Below are 19,277 nucleotides of genomic sequence, written 5' to 3' on the forward strand. Positions count from 1 at the left end.
GCACTGTGATCCTGTTCGTCGGACATTATGTTCCCGTGGTGACGGTGGGTTAATGATCACCAGTTGACATTATGTCCACCCCTAGTGACTATACCTGTGACCATGTCCAAACACCCCCCCCTCCCGGTAGTGTAATTACCTTCGACGAAGGAGGCTAATATACGATAACAATGAATGCTTAGCGGCTTTTTCTTATCGGACGTGACGATATGTTTGAATTCCAATGCAAGGGACGCTACTTTGACTATTACGGATTGGATGCGTTGCAATCCGAATTTCAGGGTCCGATATGTAGTTGATAGTTGAACTGATGGATCCCAATGTCCCAACAGTCAGGAAGTACAAGGGTAGGTACTAGGTACTCTAACTCTAACATGCACGCCACGTTCTGCTCTTCAATCATACCGTACTTATATGTTTCTACAAATCATTGCTGGCAGCATACACGTACGAGGTGATAGGCGGGACTTTTTCTAAATCTCCATAATCCGCATACATTACCTACAGGTTTATATGCAAGGTGAGAGTTTTGGTATGTACAGTACATCCGACGGAGTATTAGTTTACCGCAACTAGAATTGATGGGTGGATCTCGACGTGGCTGAAGATAGTTAGACTTAAGAAACTTAACCAATCAAATATGCTCCAGACTCGGAATGACGGGGAGGTACCTAGCAGCGTTGGTGGGACTTTCCATACTTTCCATACTTTCAGAACCTCTGAGGATTTCGATCCGTCCATTTTCAATAGAATTTCCGAGCCTTCCTTTTCTTTCTTCCTCGCTACTTCTTTTTTACGTTCGAATTGGTCGGAGGGAAAGGAGTTGTTCTGTCCAATTAGTCTTCATAGACTTCTTTCCGAATTTCTAGTAATAGACATCTCCATTTGGGGGAGTCGTTTCTTTATGTGCTTCTTCACACAAGATTGCTAGGTGAGCTAACTATTTTTTTCTTCTTCCTCTTCTATTCCATATGCCTATGTCATACCATTTATTATACTCCCTTAGGTAGTTGCACGGTTACACATGATTGTATTATTCCTCTACCTGTTCATTCCTGTCAACATTGACTTCACAAAGTATCATTACAACTTATGCTAACTACCTTTCCTATGCAGATTTCATTTGTTGTATCTTCCATCTTCGCCTCCTTCCCTACACCTTCAAATTGGTTACCGTACGGTATATCACTTAGCCCAATATGCATATCAAGGAGATGCTAGCCGATGCCGAAAGGACCGGCCAACCGTCCTTCTCATTCGAGTATTTCCCTCCGAAGACCGCCCAAGGTGTCCAAAATCTGTATGATCGTATGGAACGTATGTACGACTTTGGTCCCAAATTTATCGACATCACATGGGGAGCAGGAGGACGTATTGCCGAGCTAACCTGCGACATGGTTGTCCAGGCTCAGGCTTACTTCGGCCTCGAGACATGCATGCATTTGACATGCACCGATATGGGGGAGGAGAAGATCAATGACGCACTAAAGAGGGCATACAAGGCCGGTTGCACTAATATATTGGCCTTAAGAGGTGATCCTCCACGGGAAAAAGAGAAATGGGTAGCCGTCGATGGTGGTTTCCAGTATGCAAGGGATCTTGTCGCTCATATACGAACGACATACGGCAATCATTTCGATATTGGTGTCGCCGGTTATCCCGAGGGTTGCGACGACAATAAAGATGAGGACATGCTTCTGGATCATTTGAAAGAAAAAGTTGACATGGGTGCCACCTTCATTGTTACTCAGATGTTCTACGACGCCGACAATTTCGTGCGGTGGGTCGGAAAAGTGCGAGAGAGGGGAATAACCATCCCAATTGTGCCCGGAATTATGCCTATCGCGACGTACGCAAGTTTTATCCGGCGAGTAAATCATATGAACTGCAAAGTTCCCGACGAATGGATGGCTGCACTCGAACCGATTAAGAACGACGATGCTGCCGTGAGGGAGGTCGGGAAATCGCTGGTTGCTCAATTGTGTCGAAAGATCATGTCTGCTGGTATCGTGCATCTCCACTTCTATACCATGAACCTAGCTCAAGCAACCCGCATGGTCTTGGAAGAGCTGGACTGGATGCCAACTACGACACGTCCTCGTAAACAAGCCTTGCCGTGGAAGCAATCCCTTGCACTTGGTCGACGTGAGGAAGACGTCCGCCCCATCTTCTGGCGTAATCGCAACAAGTCATACATCTCAAGAACCCAGGACTGGGATGAATTTCCCAATGGCAGATGGGGTGACTCACGTTCGCCTGCTTTTGGCGAATTGGATGCATACGGCGTCGGCCTAGGCGGCACCAACGAGTTCAATCGCAAGAGATGGGGCGAGCCTAGATCCGTGCGAGACATCGCTTCTTTGTTCGCGAAATACATCCAACGAGATATTCCTTCTTTGCCATGGAGCGAAGCCCCTTTAACCGGTGAATCCGATTCAATTACAGAGGATCTCATCAAACTCAACCAACGCGGTCTCCTAACTATTAATTCTCAACCCGCAGTAGATGGCGTCAAGTCCACGCATCCCGTGTATGGATGGGGACCACACAATGGATATGTTTATCAAAAAGCGTATCTGGAATTACTAGTATCCCCAGACTTGTTCCCCGAGGTTATTCGGAGGATCAACGCGAACCCGGATCTATCATACTACGCCGTGACCCAATCCGGGAAGTTCACGACAAACACCTCATCCGAAGGCCCTAACGCGGTCACGTGGGGTGTCTTCCCGGGCAAGGAGATTGTTCAGCCCACAATCGTCGAGAGTATCAGCTTCTTAGCTTGGAAAGACGAGGCCTTTAGACTTGGCATGGATTGGGCTCACTGTCACGAAGCCAACTCCCCCAGTCGCGTTTTGATCGAGAAGATCATGAATGAGTGGTATTTGGTCAACATTGGTAAGCTATATTGAATCCTGGTATGGAATAATGCTGATACTATTCACAGTAAACAATGACTTCCATCTACCGCGAGCTATTTTCGAACTCTTTGACGGATTGACGGTCGGAGATATTGATGTACCTATGACTGCCCCTCTTCGGGGATCGGAGCAGTCCAACGGAGTTCATGAGACGAATGGCAACTCGGCTGTTAATGGAAGTGGAGCGATCGCAACTGCATGAGATTAGCGATGATATAGGGAACGGCGTCATTGAACTTTTCAACAAGCATTTGGCTGGTAGGCGAAGGGAGTTACCATTTCAACAACAAGCATATATCAAGGCGTTTGGAAACGGAGTCCAGATTTTTCAACAAAAAATCGGAGCACAGGTTTAGGGCTTTAACGGCACCCCGGAAAAAGGGATAGGCTTAAAAGAGGCTGCGCTGCATCATATCTCAACGATACCCCCAGCAATGACAGATGATGAATTTTGAATACCATTTCTTGTTTTTCTTGGTATATTGGACCAAGGAAATACATTCGAGCAGCATTCAGTAAGTCGAGGTAGCGAAGTTAGTTCGAAGGAAGCATGTGGGCGACGAAGAGAAACGAGTTATATTTTGCCATTTTCCCACCTACCACAAAAGTTGGATGAATTGGATAACATTCAGGACTTCTTCCACATTTAACTCTCAACAGTTAAACCCAAATTGGAACAGAAAGGGTTTGTGGGTGTGATTATCACCGTAGATCACCCCTTATGGTGGCTTGAGATTTTGCCTATCTTGTTCCGTCGCTTTATTTTTTATTTTATTTTTGGCGTTTTATGATATATGATAACAATTCATTCCGAACGAATACCGCCGATATCTCCGACACTCATTCCAGTGCGGCTCAAACTCAGGCAGCTCAAGGTCGTATCAAGCGATAGCTTCGGGTCTCACACGATAGACTCCTATCCGTAGGTTATTCCATTTTAGTCTAGACTAACTGATAAGCGGACCACATGCCGACCGCCTTTAGGAAACGTGCGCAGGACAAGTTTAATGTATTTTTATGTGGACGGTGTGGACTATTAATACCGCTTCCAATTTAGCGCCAATTTGAAAATGGATCTGAACCGGGATACCATTACAAAAATGTGTCTAGGTGGTCTTGTTTTGATCTCTACCATACGATGTAAAAACCCCTATTGTATCTTAGTTGATGCATTAGGTACAAGACCAAGACAAACATGCAACATGCGACCTGATTTTCATTTTGCTCTTTAGCATCGACTTAGTTGACGTATCTGTAGCATCTACAGATTCTTTTTGAGCTCTATCTCTAATCGAGGTGAGCCAACAGTCACATTAACAATTTACTTATTAGTTAATGTTAATCGGCTGCAACCCCTTGCCTACACCGTTCCTTGTTTAGCTTATTTTTTGCCCATTCCTTTTCAGCTGTCATTTCCCCGGACTTTCTCGCCTGGTAAAAATTTTTAATGTACTATTCTGCTGGGCAGAATTATCATGGATTCGATTATCATAAGCCCAGAGTTACCCCCGAACGACGTCTTACTCCTCCGGAATCTTTCCGAGGATATTCAACGGTGTCAGCAAAACACCGGGCCGTCTACTAAGAGCTCCGCCAAGAAGTCCTCCGGCAAGACGGTAAATAATGAATCCTCCGCGTCCGGCCAAGAAGCTACCAATGGAAGTAGGTCCACTCCGTAAACTCGAACGAGGAGGTTGAGATAGACCTCAAGGAGTTGCCCCGGGATCTGGACTTCATGTTAACTGGAATTCGGTTATAGCCATTGGCAATCATGTCTTAGCATCTAGGGATGAGAGCGATCTTACCTCCATGAGAGCAGTTAACGATCCGACACACAAAGACTTCGAGCCATCTGTCTTCTGCACAGTTGACTTTCGAGACTTGTCTTCTCGATTACATCCCGTGATCTACAAGCACATCTTGCTGCCGTATGTAAAATGGGCACAAAATGTCGCTAGACATCCAAGGGTATGTGTAATGATGTCCCACCTCAAACTAGCTAGACATCTCTACCTTTCCCAATAGACGCTAATACACTCGCAGTACGTTGCAATATCGCTGGTTCATCTCCCAAGTTACCTCTGGGATAGTCGTAGTCAGACAAACGATGAAGCTGGAAACTTGATATGAGAGGAATGCTGACGATAATATAGTGATGTGATTATGGTCACCCACCTAATCCTGTACTTCACTACCTCCGTGCCCAGCGCGATCTGGCTCTATTACCACTTCACTTATATTCATGGGTTCATCCATTTCATCATGCAGGTTTACTACGTAGGCACGTATACACTGATGATGCACCAACATATACACGGCGGCGGCGTGTTGCGCAAGACCTCTTGGGTTCACCTGTTTGACATAACGTTTCCGTATATTACTGACCCTCTGATGGGACATACCTGGAATTCGTATTACTACCACCACGTGAAGCATCATCACGTCGAGGGAAATGGTCCTAACGACCTCTCATCCACCATCCGGTATCAGCGTGACAATATCTGGCACTTTTTGCATTATGTCGGACGTTTCTACGTCCTGATCTGGCTCGACTTGCCCATCTATTTTCTCCGGAACGATCGACCTACGTTTGCGCTCAAGACAGCATTTTGGGAGTTGTCCAATTATGCTGTGATCTTGACCTTGTTCATCATAAACAGCCGTCCGACGACCTTCGTGTTCCTGCTGCCGCTCATGTTACTCCGCGCCGGTCTGATGATTGGAAACTGGGGTCAGCATGCCCTTGTGGATGCCGACGAGCCCGACTCCGATTACCGATCCAGCATCACCTTGATAGACGTGCCCGTAAGTTTAGCCCGCATCACCATTTTCACCAGTTCACCCCAAATCACCCATTTTGCTTACTCTTCCCGGCACTAACACATCCCCGAACAGAGCAACAGGTACTGCTTCAACGACGGGTACCACACGTCGCACCACCTGAACCCGCGACGGCACTGGCGAGAGCACCCGGTGCACTTCCTAGCGAACAAGGGGACGTACAGCGCGGAGCACGCGCTCGTGTTCCACAACATCGACTACCTGGAGATCACGGTCCGGCTGCTTCTCCGCGACTACGCGCACCTAGCCCGCTGCCTCGTGCCCATCGGCGAGAGGCAGATCCGGCTGACGATGGAGCAGCGCGCCGACATGCTCAGACGCTGCACGCGACGGTTCACCGAGGACGAGATCACGGAGAAGTTCGCGGTCGCGGCGAAGGAGAAGGCTAAGGTTAAGTGAAGTGAACGAGGCGCTTTGATGGGGTTGTGAGGGAAAGGGAAGGGGGTAGGTGAAGAGGTTAGTGAAGATGCGAGAAGAATCGAAGACCTCGGTAGTAGAGATGAGATCGGAGTGAGGGGAAGACATCGTTTGCGGGCGCTATATGACTCTTTTACATGCGTACCTGGGTAGACTAAAAGTTCTTGGTACACCTACCAGGTATACATTATGCGTAATCAATTTATAAGTCGTCTTAAAATCAAATTACATGCATGGATAAACAAGACATGTATTGAATGAATCTTTGTGTTTTCCGTCTTTGAGAAAGAGCCTTCACAGGCCGAGGATACTCCGGTCCTGTGGGGTAGTGCCTACCTGGCTCGCCAAATCCGGAACCGGTGGGGCCGGACGATTGGGAGGGGAGTGCCAGTTTCGACGAACAACTTCTCTTCCGTTTGTTCCCCGAGTTCCCAATCGCACCTTCCCAACCATTCACATCCTTTCCATAAGCGCCCGCGGTGTTCTTAGACCGTTACCGAAGCACGCCTTGCTTACTACTTAACACAGCAGTTTGACGTCCCGGAAGGTCGGATCTGCATTGTATTACTTTACACTCAGCATTATTACATAATATACCGAAACACGTCTATCTTATGATCCCACGTTTGTCCCAACTTGCGCGCCATCTTTCCAGGCCTCGCTCTGCTCTAGGTCATATCCCTGCCGCTTCTGTGTCAGGGTCCAGGTCTAGTGGTCTAACGTCAAGAATCATGGCTTCTGTGGAAGAGCGGAACTCGAGAACTATACACACGGCGGCGTGTCTAATCATAGGCGATGAGGTACTCGGAGGAAAGGCATGTCCAATCTGGTCCGGTGAGATATGGAGTTCATCTGTGGCTAACGTGGTTATCTAGATACACGATGTGAGAAGCTATGTGGGATACATTCACATATATACCAATACTGAACCCTACCATGACAGACGAACTCGGCTTTTATGGCTAAATGGTGCTTCTCCCTAGGTATAGTAAGGGGATCGGATTTTTTTCAATAGGTCTTATAAATCAGTTATACTAAGACTCATACGTTGCAGAGTCTGAAGAGAGTGGAGGTCATCGAAGATGACGAAGCTGAAATCATAGAGGCTGCTCGAAGAATGAGTGATCGTTATGATCTAGTTGTTACTAGGTATACCGAAAAACAAGTCCGGTCTTTATCTGTATAGATGCGCTGACTCCAAAATAGCGGTGGCATAGGTCCGACGTGAGCTGACGAACTCACTGCGGTATATTCAAAGCTTACTCAGAACAGGCACGATGACATCACATACCAATCTATCGCCAAAGCGTTTGGATTGAATCTCGTACTACACGAAGAGGCATTCGAACGCATGAAGAAGCTCGGTAGGTTCAAGAGGACGGAGTCGGAGCCGGAGTTCAATTGGGATGTGGAGTCTCCGGTTAAAACTGCACGACTGAGGATGGTTCGATTGCCCATCGACGAATCTCGCGATCTGGCAAAGCAAGCCTTGTTTCCCGACGATAAGGCCTGGGTTCCTATTTCGGTAGTAAATGGGAATATTCATATTTTGCCGGGAGTCCCGAAATTATGTAAGTTCCGGATTTACTCATTACCTTAAGCGACATCGTTAATGCTAGCTAGTTGAACCGATGCTGAAAGGCCTCAAACCGTTCATAGTCGATAGGCTGGAGGACCCGGAATGTAATGGACTTTACAGAGTTATCATCTCTACGCCATTACCCGAAAGCAACATCGCCGATTATCTAACCAAGTTGGCGGCTAGGGTTGAGCCGAAGGGTGTGAAGGTCGGAAGCTATCCTCGTTGGCAGAAGAAAAACAATACTGTGACGCTCGTCAGCAAAGACAGGAAGTTCGTCGAGAGCCTCGTTCGTGAGGTCGTCGAAAATGTCAAGGGACGTCGGGTGTTGGTGGAAGGTGAGGATGATGAGGAAGAGGCAGCTACATAATTATCGATATTTGATTGCTTACCTAGGTATGTCATAGGGTTCGCGGAGACGGTGAAGGAGACCTTGTCTATCTATGAATGGAGAAGGAGCTAAAATGGATCTTCGGTGATCACGCGGCTAGTTCGGCGGCTCCGTTAAGCCTCCGTCTTCCACCACACAGGGCTCAGCTAGCCTGCCAGCTAATAATATGTAAAAACCCCTATTCTGATCCCTTGCAACTTAGAAGACAATTTAGTCAAACCAAAGTCGCCCATAGGATACTATTTGAGAATGACATATCGCTAAGTCTATTTGACGAAAGAGCGCTAAACTTCAGCAATCTAGATAGTGACGCGCGTTTATTACCAGGGGAAAGGAAGCCTACCTTAGCTTTGCATGCATGCATACCTACATGCTTACATAGGACTGTTGATGACATCGTCCATTGCACTTTAGTAGCTTGTAGTATTGCTAGTTGCGACATATTCTCCTTGGAGTTTAGTCGACGTCAAGGCTAGTTCGGGATTATTTTGGTTGATCTTTTCAACGACGGCACAAATTAATATAATAATGTATGGCTTGTATTCACGGGGTTCGGTATCCCTGCTTGTGATTAATGAGGTCGACGACGATTCCGGTTAGAGTCTCACTCACCCATGAAATTCACATGCATTAGAAAAAACGAGACTAGCACGTACATAGAATGTACATGGATAGCTAGCGGACGGAGATTTGAGGGTTCCGCCAGGCTTCTAGAAAAGCTTAAAATGGTTCTCTAGCTTTTCCAACGGAGAGATGAACCCATCACGGACAACAAGCGATAGAGGTAGGTAACCCCGTCACGATCGCGTATCGCGTTAAGAATTAGTAGATCTACGTTATGGCGGAGAATTTCTTTAAAAAAATGTGAGGCGGTTTTTTTTTCCTTTGGGAAAAGGAAATGAAGCTCATTTCAAAATCCAGACCCGCGTCACATTATTGTCGTTGATTAAAATTTAAGAGGGTTTCCTGGTGACTTGGTCCGTTTAGTAGGTAACACCATCCCGTCGGTATTTACCGAGCACCGTTGGCACTATGTAAATACTGTATTAGACAAGGACATGGCAAATTGGCGTTAGTATCTTCTGCTATTGCAGTCACTGAAAGTCGCTGCAATCGCTGGATATAGAGCTTAGACGCTTAGACGGGCTGGGCGGAATAATAGGATGCGCCGCTGAATTATCACTATCACAATAGATAATGTTGGGCAGGTCGGTGCGATGGTGGACCGGGATGCAGGCAATGCCTGTAGGAATGGCTGATCAATGGGGAAGCTGGTCAGGCTGGTCAGGCTGGTCTGCCTCGTCCTGCTCGTCTTGTCGTTGAAGGATATGGGAATATGGGAATATGATGGGCTAGCGAGGTTGACGTTCCGAGTCGGTTCACCGCTTAGGGTAGCATCGCTAGTGGATTTGGCGGAAGTATTGGAGGTGGCTGGTGGATATTGGAGGTGCCATACATAAAGTAGGTATGCACTAATAGTAAAAGAACGGTGTGGTTCCTTTCGAAGAAGCAATAATACAGCGGAAATGCTGGACAAATCGTAGGTGGCGTACATTTTATATTATACTTGTTCGTAGACGGCAGGAATAGAATATCGATGATCATGGTGTATGTATGAGTTGGTTTTCAACAATGTCGATTCCGATTTCTTCCCTTGCAACGGCAAAGGCTGGGAGCTATGTAAGCTAATATTTTCGTCACATACTTACCTACCTACCTAATCCATATCGGATGATACTCAGAAGCTGTTGAGAGCAGTTAAGACAAGACGAATGATAAAGTGATGGATACTAGTGGCGTTAGCAGTACAGAATGGTAGCAGTAGGAATTCGAACATTAGGTGAAATGGAGGCTAGAAAGTTTATGGTGGGAAGGATGGGGGGAATGGTCTGAATTTAGGTGTACCTGGTGTTTGCAAGTTGGATATTTAAGGTTGCTGAAGCATCCCATAGTTGGAAGGATCGCATTTAAGGCTCTTAAAGTGCGCGTAAGTTGCGTAGAAGTGGTCACCGAGGCGAGTTCCTTCCCTTCCGCTGTACATTTTTATATTATCGATGTACATAGTAAGTACATGTATGTATGATGTCCCAAGTAGCTGGGCTGCTGGGATCGATAAAAAAGAGTCGGTTAATATGCTTTATCTAGAATCGTTTATCGATCAACCAGTACTATAGTACATGATTCTGGGTACTTCTAGTATGTCTGGTATGTATAGAAGTATGCGTGAAGCTGACGCAAGACATACAGCTAAACGGACGGCACAGACTTTACTTATTGGTATCTACGTACCTATCTCTTTTGACGACATTGTCATGTACCTAGCCTAGTGTGATTAAGTTTGATATTCTTTAAAATCCAAATATCGCCTTATGTAGATATTTACCTAGGTATGTAAGTATATCATATGTATATCGCTTAATTATCGAAATATCTCCAGACATCCATATCTAATTACTACCTAGTACCTAGTATATCACTGGGCTATTACCTAAAGCAATTCAAATATTATGGTAGCTATAGCTATTGACCAGGTAGGTAGCTGCTAGGTAGCAACCTACAAAAGCAGGCGCCCAGGTTTATCTTTGTAGGTTTATGTATCTAAGTGGCTAGCGGTCATATCCTTTTGGGGCTTAGCGCCACCCACTCTTAGAATTAGATAGTGGAAGAGGTGCTAATCGAGCTGGCCCGTGCCTGTTAATCAAAGCGCCAAAATCGTATGAGAACTCTAACAACCAATGTCAATCATTCCTTTGCCCCACCTAACACCTACTACGCTACGCTGTACAAGGTAGTACTACCACTGGTACGTATCGTGCTTGTATCGGACCCACCCCCTTTGCTGTGGCCAAGCAACATTGGAGCCAAATCAATCCAAGCGCCCCGAAAGTCCTCTTTACCTCGAAAAAAAAAGTGACCATTGATTCTAGTTGAATCAACTCTCCCCTTCTTTGCCGTCACTGCATCTCAAAGTGTCCACGGTCCTAAGTCGTAGACACGCATCACACGCACGCGACGGGATATTTTCTCTTTTTTTATTCCCTTGTACAATCGAGATCCCACCTCCAATTATCTCTACTTTTGTAATCCGTTTTATTTTCCATATTCCATCTTCCGTCATCCCCTTTTTTTCTTGCTCGTTTTACGGCAAGTTTTTAACTTCTTTCTAACGAAATCCTCATCCTTCGTCATCGTCACCATTAACTAGTATCCGATCGAGCGACCCTTCAGAAATACCGAAATACCATTTCTGAGCAGAGTTCATTCTCGTGGATCGCGGATCAATAATTTATTCGTCCATCTCGCTCGTCCTAATTAGACGTGCGCCGAATTTATCGTCGTCAAATCCCTTTGTCCTCCCATCGAGATCGCCGAGATAATCTTAATTGTGTCGCGATTCACTAAAAACTACACACTCGCTCGAATCAATCTAGCCGAGCTCCTTTTACTACCACTTCCACCAATCCGATCCATTTTAGCAGACGAAACACATCGCTGCTAATTGGAGAATTCACAATGGCGTCCAAGGTATGTACTGAGGTCTTGCGCAGAGTATTTCCCTATTATTTTGACTGCTAACATCTCATCTAGTTTCTACGAGAGTACAAGTTGGTCGTAGTCGGCGGAGGAGGTGTAGGCAAATCTTGCTTGACCATTCAATTGATACAGAGTCACTTCGTCGATGAATATGATCCTACAATTGAAGGTTTGTACAACCACTACAATATTAAATTCCAAATCGTCTTCCAAGACTAACGCATTCTTACCTAACAGACTCATACCGCAAGCAATGCGTCATTGATGATGAAGTTGCCCTTCTCGACGTACTTGACACAGCTGGCCAGGAGGAATACTCGGCTATGAGGGAACAGTACATGCGCACCGGCGAAGGATTTCTTCTAGTTTACTCTATCACGTCCGATCAAAGTTTCGAGGAAATTCGCACCTTTCAACAGCAGATTCTCAGAGTCAAAGACAAGGATCCCACAGACTATTTCCCTATGGTCGTAGTCGGTAACAAGTGCGATTTGGAGAGTGAACGAGAGGTCCCTCGGCAAGGTACACTTCATCCCGTTTAATCCTTTACGATCTTGTGTTTGCTATCCATTTTCATCTTACTAACATGTAATCTAATCTAGATGGTGAGGCATTGGCGAAACAGTTCGGATGCCCGTTTGTCGAAACGTCAGCTAAGACCCGAACGAACGTCGATAAGGCATTTTTCGATCTTGTACGAGAAATTCGCCATTACAACCGTAACATGCAAGGCCTCTCAACAAACAGCGGCGGCAATGGTGGCCTGAACGGACCTGCTAACAAGTTCGAGATGAACGAGGGCGAATCCGAGGCCGGCTGCTGCTCCAAGTGCGTAGTCCTATGAGATGGCATAAAGATGGAGCGGGAGCGAATAGGTTTTTGTGGCGATCTGGGCTATGCATACGAGAGGATGTGGGCTCATAGCCACGAATACATATGAGGGTGTGTCCGTTTGTGCGTCCGGCATGGACGCAATGAACGATATTGGCAGTTCCGGAACGTACATGTCGGGTCCAGTGAGGCAAAATTGTTGCATGGTAATAGGAGTCGGGATTTTGCAGCTCGTCACGGGACCGAGCAAACCACCAGCATCTGAGATGGAATAAAGGGCAAATCATGTGGCTAATTTGCTACCACTTGAAGAGAAGACAACACTGTCTATGCGGATTTCGTGGCACGACGTTTAAGATCACAGAATAACTTCATATGGACCTTTGCCCAGGGTCCAGATCAGTGCAGATGATGGGGGGATGGTGACGTCTGCTGCTGGTCATTTCACTATTTGTAATGTTCTTCACTTTCCTCTTCTTTTTTTTTTTTTACAGTGGTTTGATGTCATAGATTCCCCCATCTCAAGTTCAGGCGTCTCAGTTCATAAATTCCGGGTTTGGAAGATCCTTTGTGCAATGTCTCCTTGCGAGTTCTATAAGATTACGATTTAAAATAAAGCCATGACAAAAATTAAGTTAGGGATGGCGACATACGAGCCATTTCACGCTTCACCGAAGCCGATTTTGCCTTACTAAGGTTGTAGAGCATACGTACCTAATACTAACGCCTAGGTACGCAACCGAAGAATCTAGTCAAGTCGTTCAGGAGTCTCAAACCAGCGTACTTAGTAGGCATCTGTATTGTAGAACTAAATCAGGTTGTTAAGTTTGGTAAAATTAGGCGGATTCTAAGCGAACCTCTCATCCTTAATCCGTACCTACACAGAATTGAAGTAGGAAACAATCTGCTTCAGTTGCCCAGCAATATATGCTTATTTGAATGGCCTTGTTCTTCTAACAAAGTCGTCTTGTCCTCAGGTAGAGAATACCAAAATATAAACCACTAAACATGTACCACCACAGCAATAGTAAAGCGTCCACCTGGGTATTAGGTATATATCAAGCTCGTCGTGTATCAAAGGCGACCCGAGGCTTAGTTTTGATACCAGCGTTAGGTACCTGATAAGGAACAAAGCAAGTTGTTTTACAATCAATAGCGTTGTCAGTAATACTGAATACAGTATCTAAACAATAGCATTGTGATGGCATGAAGATAAATGGCTCCCCTTCACTCAACCCAACCGAAAAGACTTATTCATCAGGATACTCGATATATCAAGAGCAAATACGCTGATTTTTTCGTCAACGCCAATTCGAAATATATCAGTCTTAACCATATTTCGCTATAGAGTACGGCAGTGATTAATTTCTCAAACATATAAATCGACTTTTCCTTCTTATGTACTAGGTACCAATCAAGGTAGCCAGCATGGACCAATTCATTAACATACCTCATCGGTTCAACCCTTTCAGTGACCAGTATGACCAAGTTGCGGTTTGGACATTCTTCCGTGATCATCCGGAACAGCTTGGTGAGTGGCGTAGACGATACCAGCCTGCAGGTTACGACAATTATTGTGATCAATGTTTGATACTCCGGCAGGACTGTAACGGAATCCACCAGATCTGCAACAATTGCCATTGGGTTTTTTTCAATTGCACCAGAACTCCACGAGGACAGCAGGAGCTCCCTGCGCCAACATTCGACTTTTTTGGACGGGTTCCAGGGGGCCCGCCTCCGCACATACCTGATTGGTTTCTTGCCCAAAATCAAAATCTCAGCTTCACTTCCCCAGACCAATCTCCTCAAGGGGGATCCCCTCAAGGACAAGATCCCCAGGGAAACTCTCCCCAGGGACTGTCCCCTCCAGGGCAAGATCCTCAGGGACTGTCCCCTCCAGGGCAAGATCCTCAGGGACTGTCTCCTCCAGGGCAAGATCCCCAGGGACTGTCTCCTCCAGGGCAAGATCCCCAGGGACTGTCTCCTCCAGGGCAAGATCCCCAGGGACTGTCTCCTCCAGGGCAAGATCCTAACGTACAACCCCCTCAAATACAGCAGCCTCAAGTGCTGCAGCCCCAAGTGCAACAACCTCAAGTACAGCAGCCTCAAGTGCTGCAGCCTCAAGTGCTGCAGCCCCAAGTGCTGCAGCCCCAAGTACAACAACCTCAAGTACAGCAGCCTCAGCAGCCTCAAGTACAACAGCCCCAGCAGCCTCAAGTGCTACAGCCTCAAGTACAGCAACCCCAAGTACAACAGCCTCAGCAGCCTCAGCAGCCTCAGGTGCAGCAGCCCCAAGTGCAGCAGCCCCAGGTACAGCAGCCTCAAGTACAACCTCCTGTGCACAATCCTGCTGGGCCTGTCATTTGTCACAGGCCTTATCCGTGGCCAATGCCGATTGCCGAGGGGGCGCCGGGCACTGGGTACTTGTCGGACTCCGGTGAGTCAGAAGAAAACTCCGATGAGTCCCCCACAGAGAGACCCGATCCGAGGGATGCTTGGAGGGGACTAGTGAAGCCGACAAGGTTTAATGCTCATGACAAGTGCGAAACATGCATCAGGCGTTGTAAGGGGAGACACAATTGTGACATGGAACCGGGCGCCAACCGGGGCTGTTCCGAGTGTAGCCTATGGGGCCTCTTTTGTGTATTCCAGGGCAGAGCATTGGCTCCGCGCCCGCTAAGTGGTCAAGAAAAGATAATGCGCGTGGGCGAGTGTGACCACTGCAGGCACTATCTTCGCAGATGCGATAGAAAGCGACCATGCGATTCCTGTGTTCTACACAACGAAGCGGTATGCCCGGGTCCAAACCAGCATAATTGTTTCTGGCGCGGCGCCCCTGGCGACAATCTGCCTCTTTATTATCACAGGTTGAGATATAATGACGAGGGCGTGAACTCTGACTGGCCCATATTAGCACCCATACGCCTGATACCGCACGACTATCATCTCTCATGGCTGCCGCTTCTGGAAGGACAAGACCCTGCAAGGCTGCCGTTCCCAGGGAAAATGCCCGAGCATCATGTCGAACCTCCAATCCCCCCTCTGCCACAACCCTTAGTCCCCTCGCAAGTCGCACCGCTCCAGAACCTTGCCAAGGATGGTTATATCCCATCACTTCCCCCACCGATTCCGCTTCCTCAGGTCCCGATTGTTGATACTCTGTGGATTGGTTCCAATTTCGACCCCGCGAATTATGCCAAGAATCAGAAGGATGACTATGAGAAGATGTGGGACAACACGAAGTTGCTAGTCACGGAAGGTCATCAGATCATCGTAACGGAGAATATCAGACATTATCTTGTCCAGGAGGTGATAAACCAGAGCCCACCCGACGCCTCAGTGCTGCTCCGAGACGTCAGAGACTTCCTCCTCGAGCGCTGGGGGTTTGCGACGCAACAGTACACACCGGCACTAACCGTCGCCCTCCCAGCCGACGCCATCGCAAACCCGGGTGCGGTCGAGCAGCTCAGCCCCGGGAATCCGCCGGTGCAGAACGTGACGTTGGCACCCTCGACGCGTCCCCCATCGCCGGGTCCTCCGCATCCAACGCATGGCAACGACGACGGCTCCTCGATCAACATGGATCTCTTCATCGACTCGTTCCAACCGGACCACCCCTTCTACCCGAACGTGAGAAGGCTTATCCGGCCTATCCTGAACCATCCGCAGCCCAGGCCTGTGCTCGCCAACATCCCAGCGCAGCGGTTCTTCCCGAACGGGCGCCTGACGCAGCATTGGAGCATGACGTGTCAAGTATCCAAGAACGGGCAACCCTGCGGCAACCAGGCGGCGGCGAGCTGCGAGGACACGACGCATCCGCATGGCGGGTTCCCGATCTGCGAGCAGTGCGAGCAGGAGAGCCGGAACCGGTTCTTCCCGTTTCTCCTGGGGTCGGTGGCGAACCTGCGTGCGTACTGCTGCGCGGCGTGCTGCCACGACATTGTGAACAGCCCGCACCTGTTAGCGGGGAGCGGCTTGCGCATCTGGGGGATGCCGTCGGGGTACCATGGCGTGGTGCCCAGCCAGTGGCCGCCGGTTGCTCCGTTCAACACGGTCGGTGGGTTTGCTGGCGACGCGCTTGGGATGACGGGGTGCTCGTGCGCGACGAAACTGTTGAATCGGTACCTTTGCACTCCGCATCGCCTGCAGCATGTGATTAATCTGCGGCTAGGAGTAGAGAATGTTGATGCGTATGCGGGGAGCGTGTACGGCACCACGGTCATCTGCCCGGCATGTCATAAGAACCCTAGTGTTCAAGCCTTCGATTTCCAGGGGCCGGAGGGGGGCGAGAATATGCCTATTGCGTGGCAGTGTAAGGCGTGTCACGATCTGGTTGTGGCGGCTCCCGGCACGGGGTTGAATCCGATCAAAGATGGGCCTGGTGGCGAGGTGATGCTTGCGGACCCAAACATTCCTCGGTTTAGTGTATTTTGCGGCGGGGGTATTATGCCAGGCTACGGCAACGCTGGTAGCCCCGATCAAATCACTCCTTCCGGAGGATCGGGGGATAGTAGCGGTGGTAGCGGTGGTAGCGACGCTAGCGGTAGCGGCAATGGCAGCGGCAATGACAGCGGCAGCGGCAGCGGCAACGGCAGCAGCAGCGGCGGCGACGGCAGCAACGGCAGCAACGGCAGCAACGGCGGCAGCGGCGGAAACGGCGGAAGCAGCGGCGGCGACGGCGACGGCTATGGTAATAACGGTGGTATACCCAGCGGTAGTATCTACAGCCCTAGCAGCGGTGGTAGCGACAGTGCCGCCGGTGATAATGCCACCGGTGGTAGCCCTAGTAATCAGAGTGCCAGCGATGGTAGCGGCGGCGGCAGCGGTGGTGTGCAAGCTGGGCCTGGAAACCAAAACTCACCTGCACCTTTCGTATCACCGACGAACCCTCAGCCCCCCCAGGGAAATTCGCCGGGAAGCCAACAGTCTGGAAACTCACCGCAATCTTTTAGTGCGGTAAACCTCGGGATAAATGAGCTTTTAAGCCCGTCGAACAATTATGATCCGTCCCTCGAGCTAAGTGACTTTTTCAATGCGCTACAACAAGAATTCGATCCATATTTCGATCCAAACGCCAACGTCGGACAATAGGAATAAGCGAGCCCTCCCTTTGTTATTTAAGTAGGTACCTAGGCGAACGGTAAGTTTTATAGGGGTTCCCCCTTTAAATCATAAGTAAGTTAGTAGTCCAGATGACCTGAGTATACCTGCTTGTTATACTACTAAGTATTTCATCATTGTAAGTATAGATCCCTGCAGTATATATCTCAAACGAAAGAGTTAAGTTATTATAATAATAGATTGAATGAGATAAGACTTTGAACCCTCAAATATTAAGCAAGTCTTGAATAGAAATTTGATTACCCCTGAAGAGTTTTCGTGAGTTGTATTTGTATCCATGCTTTATTTACCTGTATGCCCAGGTGTTAAATGATCAATCTTTAAATGCTGACTATTGCAGTGAGATCCTCCGACTCATTCTTGGAACTTGACTGGCCTAGACTTAAAGAACTAAAGCTGTGTACTTGCTGATCTAAGAAGAATGGAAGTCGTAGTTAGAGCGATAAGAGCCGCAATGCATACTACCGCGAAATTTAGTATTTAGGTACTGTAGTGTTTTTTAGTTGATCGTTGATCGTTGACCATTGACTCGTCAGCTGCTGTGTATCGGATACGAACTCTTACTGATGCACTTTCATTAAAATGGCTAGGTCTGGAGCGTGGGGGTTGGGTCTGCTGCGTGTATGACCCGGTTCGGTCGCTATTAGTTAGTAAAGTACCTGTACCTGGTAAAACAGGTATGTTGGTTACAGTTCTCCAAGTTGGCCGCCGGCTCTTTCGCTAGAAGTCATGGTGACGAGTTATCTTTGTCACTTGAGAGCGCACAAAGAACGGAGTTGTCGTCTTGAAGCATATCGACTTCTTGGCTCTAAGTCGATGGCCTATCAATTAATCTGGTAGCGTTTAGTGGTTTCGTTTGACATCACACTGTCACATTCTGTAAGCGCGGGGGAAGCGATGTGACCATATGTGTACCTATGTATGCAGGGTTTTTAAGAGGGAAACCGTAAACGTGTAAGACGCCTGAGAGCGCTGAAGATCAGCCCCCAAGAGGATGGTCAAGATCCAATTGGGTAATATAGATCGAGAATCGGCACGAATCCTCAACTTAGATATTCTATATGAGACCATATAAGTAAGAACTTTGGAATGGCGCGATACAAGCCAGTAAAATCAAGAGTGACCGTGTGGCGTAAAGGTTTAGATATAGGTAATAACTATAAGTCTACTTATTAGTGAATGCTTTTTTAATATTGTAAACAATGCGATACCTTTGTAGTTAGGTACCTGGGTACTTTTTAGATAGATTGGGGAATAGGTACAACTTGGATACATCGAACATTGAACTGAATACTATCCGGAGTCCCGTAGGTATTACGTAGAGGTAGTTTTATTGATCTTAGGAAGGAAAATGTCGAGGCACATTAGGTAGAGAACCGGCTCTGAAGACTTTCCCAATCGGAGTTGTAGCTTCAATTATTAGTTGATTGAAGTTTGGTATTTGATTAAAAAGAAGTTACGTGGCAGAATAGCGTCAGAATAAGTGAGCCATGTGCGAGCCATGTATTAATACTACTGTAATACACTGTAAGTTTACTATCCCCTAGACTCTTTGATGCTATGGCAAAGCTGACAATTTCCTAATTAGATAATATAGGGGATAGATCAAAACACAGTGTAATACAGTACCATTTCGGGTGGT

At 47.6% G+C, this 19,277-nt stretch overlaps 5 protein-coding genes across 5 annotated transcripts; all 5 read left to right on the forward strand.

The window, feature by feature from the left end:
• The first annotated feature begins 754 nt into the window (after positions 1–754).
• On the forward strand, positions 755–3,557 carry GGS22DRAFT_68747 (methylenetetrahydrofolate reduct). The gene is made up of 3 exons (XM_047967799.1): positions 755–931; positions 1,117–2,898; positions 2,948–3,557. The coding sequence occupies exons 2-3, from the start codon at positions 1,200–1,202 to the stop codon at positions 3,121–3,123; spliced, it is 1,875 nt and encodes a 624-aa protein (XP_047823051.1). The 5' UTR covers positions 755–931; positions 1,117–1,199; the 3' UTR covers positions 3,124–3,557.
• A 453-nt stretch (positions 3,558–4,010) lies between these two features.
• GGS22DRAFT_153429 (uncharacterized protein) lies at positions 4,011–6,434 on the forward strand. Its single transcript, XM_047959849.1, has 4 exons — positions 4,011–4,583; positions 4,681–4,886; positions 5,073–5,726; positions 5,817–6,434. Exons 1-4 carry the CDS (start codon positions 4,397–4,399, stop codon positions 6,159–6,161), a joined length of 1,392 nt encoding a protein of 463 aa, XP_047823052.1. The 5' UTR covers positions 4,011–4,396; the 3' UTR covers positions 6,162–6,434.
• A 476-nt stretch (positions 6,435–6,910) lies between these two features.
• GGS22DRAFT_184794 (Molybdopterin binding protein) lies at positions 6,911–8,128 on the forward strand (the record flags this gene model as incomplete). Its single annotated transcript, XM_047964226.1, has 7 exons — positions 6,911–6,979; positions 7,055–7,063; positions 7,123–7,167; positions 7,234–7,328; positions 7,386–7,403; positions 7,452–7,750; positions 7,803–8,128. The coding sequence occupies 7 exons, from the start codon at positions 6,911–6,913 to the stop codon at positions 8,126–8,128; spliced, it is 861 nt and encodes a 286-aa protein (XP_047823053.1).
• A 3,337-nt stretch (positions 8,129–11,465) lies between these two features.
• Positions 11,466–12,730, forward strand: GGS22DRAFT_68822 (ras-domain-containing protein). The gene is made up of 4 exons (XM_047967800.1): positions 11,466–11,674; positions 11,738–11,852; positions 11,921–12,205; positions 12,286–12,730. Exons 1-4 carry the CDS (start codon positions 11,663–11,665, stop codon positions 12,525–12,527), a joined length of 654 nt encoding a protein of 217 aa, XP_047823054.1. The 5' UTR covers positions 11,466–11,662; the 3' UTR covers positions 12,528–12,730.
• Positions 12,731–14,557: 1,827 nt separating this feature from the next.
• GGS22DRAFT_153442 (uncharacterized protein) lies at positions 14,558–18,067 on the forward strand. Its single transcript, XM_047959850.1, has one exon. It carries the CDS (start codon positions 14,903–14,905, stop codon positions 17,603–17,605), a length of 2,703 nt encoding a protein of 900 aa, XP_047823055.1. The 5' UTR covers positions 14,558–14,902; the 3' UTR covers positions 17,606–18,067.
• The last annotated feature ends 1,210 nt before the right edge of the window (positions 18,068–19,277 follow it).

The sequence above is a fragment of the Annulohypoxylon maeteangense genome, assembly GCF_022496945.1.
Source record: "Annulohypoxylon maeteangense strain CBS 123835 unplaced genomic scaffold GGS22scaffold_2, whole genome shotgun sequence".
NCBI lineage: Eukaryota > Fungi > Ascomycota > Sordariomycetes > Xylariales > Hypoxylaceae > Annulohypoxylon > Annulohypoxylon maeteangense.

Bases quoted from the DNA above. Each gene is read 5' to 3' on its own strand.
- GGS22DRAFT_68747 (XM_047967799.1), top strand. From the start codon at position 1,200: ATGCATATCAAGGAGATGCTAGCCGATGCCGAAAGGACCGGCCAACCG. The intron at 2,899-2,947 runs GTAAGCTATATT...TACTATTCACAG, and splicing joins GTGGTATTTGGTCAACATTG to TAAACAATGACTTCCATCTA.
- GGS22DRAFT_68822 (XM_047967800.1), top strand. The intron at 11,853-11,920 runs GTTTGTACAACC...CTTACCTAACAG, and splicing joins ATATGATCCTACAATTGAAG to ACTCATACCGCAAGCAATGC. The intron at 12,206-12,285 runs GTACACTTCATC...AATCTAATCTAG, and splicing joins ACGAGAGGTCCCTCGGCAAG to ATGGTGAGGCATTGGCGAAA.
- GGS22DRAFT_153442 (XM_047959850.1), top strand. From the start codon at position 14,903: ATGCCGATTGCCGAGGGGGCGCCGGGCACTGGGTACTTGTCGGACTCC.
- GGS22DRAFT_153429 (XM_047959849.1), top strand. From the start codon at position 4,397: ATGGATTCGATTATCATAAGCCCAGAGTTACCCCCGAACGACGTCTTA. The intron at 4,584-4,680 runs GTAGGTCCACTC...ATTCGGTTATAG, and splicing joins CCAAGAAGCTACCAATGGAA to CCATTGGCAATCATGTCTTA. The intron at 5,727-5,816 runs GTAAGTTTAGCC...ATCCCCGAACAG, and splicing joins TCACCTTGATAGACGTGCCC to AGCAACAGGTACTGCTTCAA.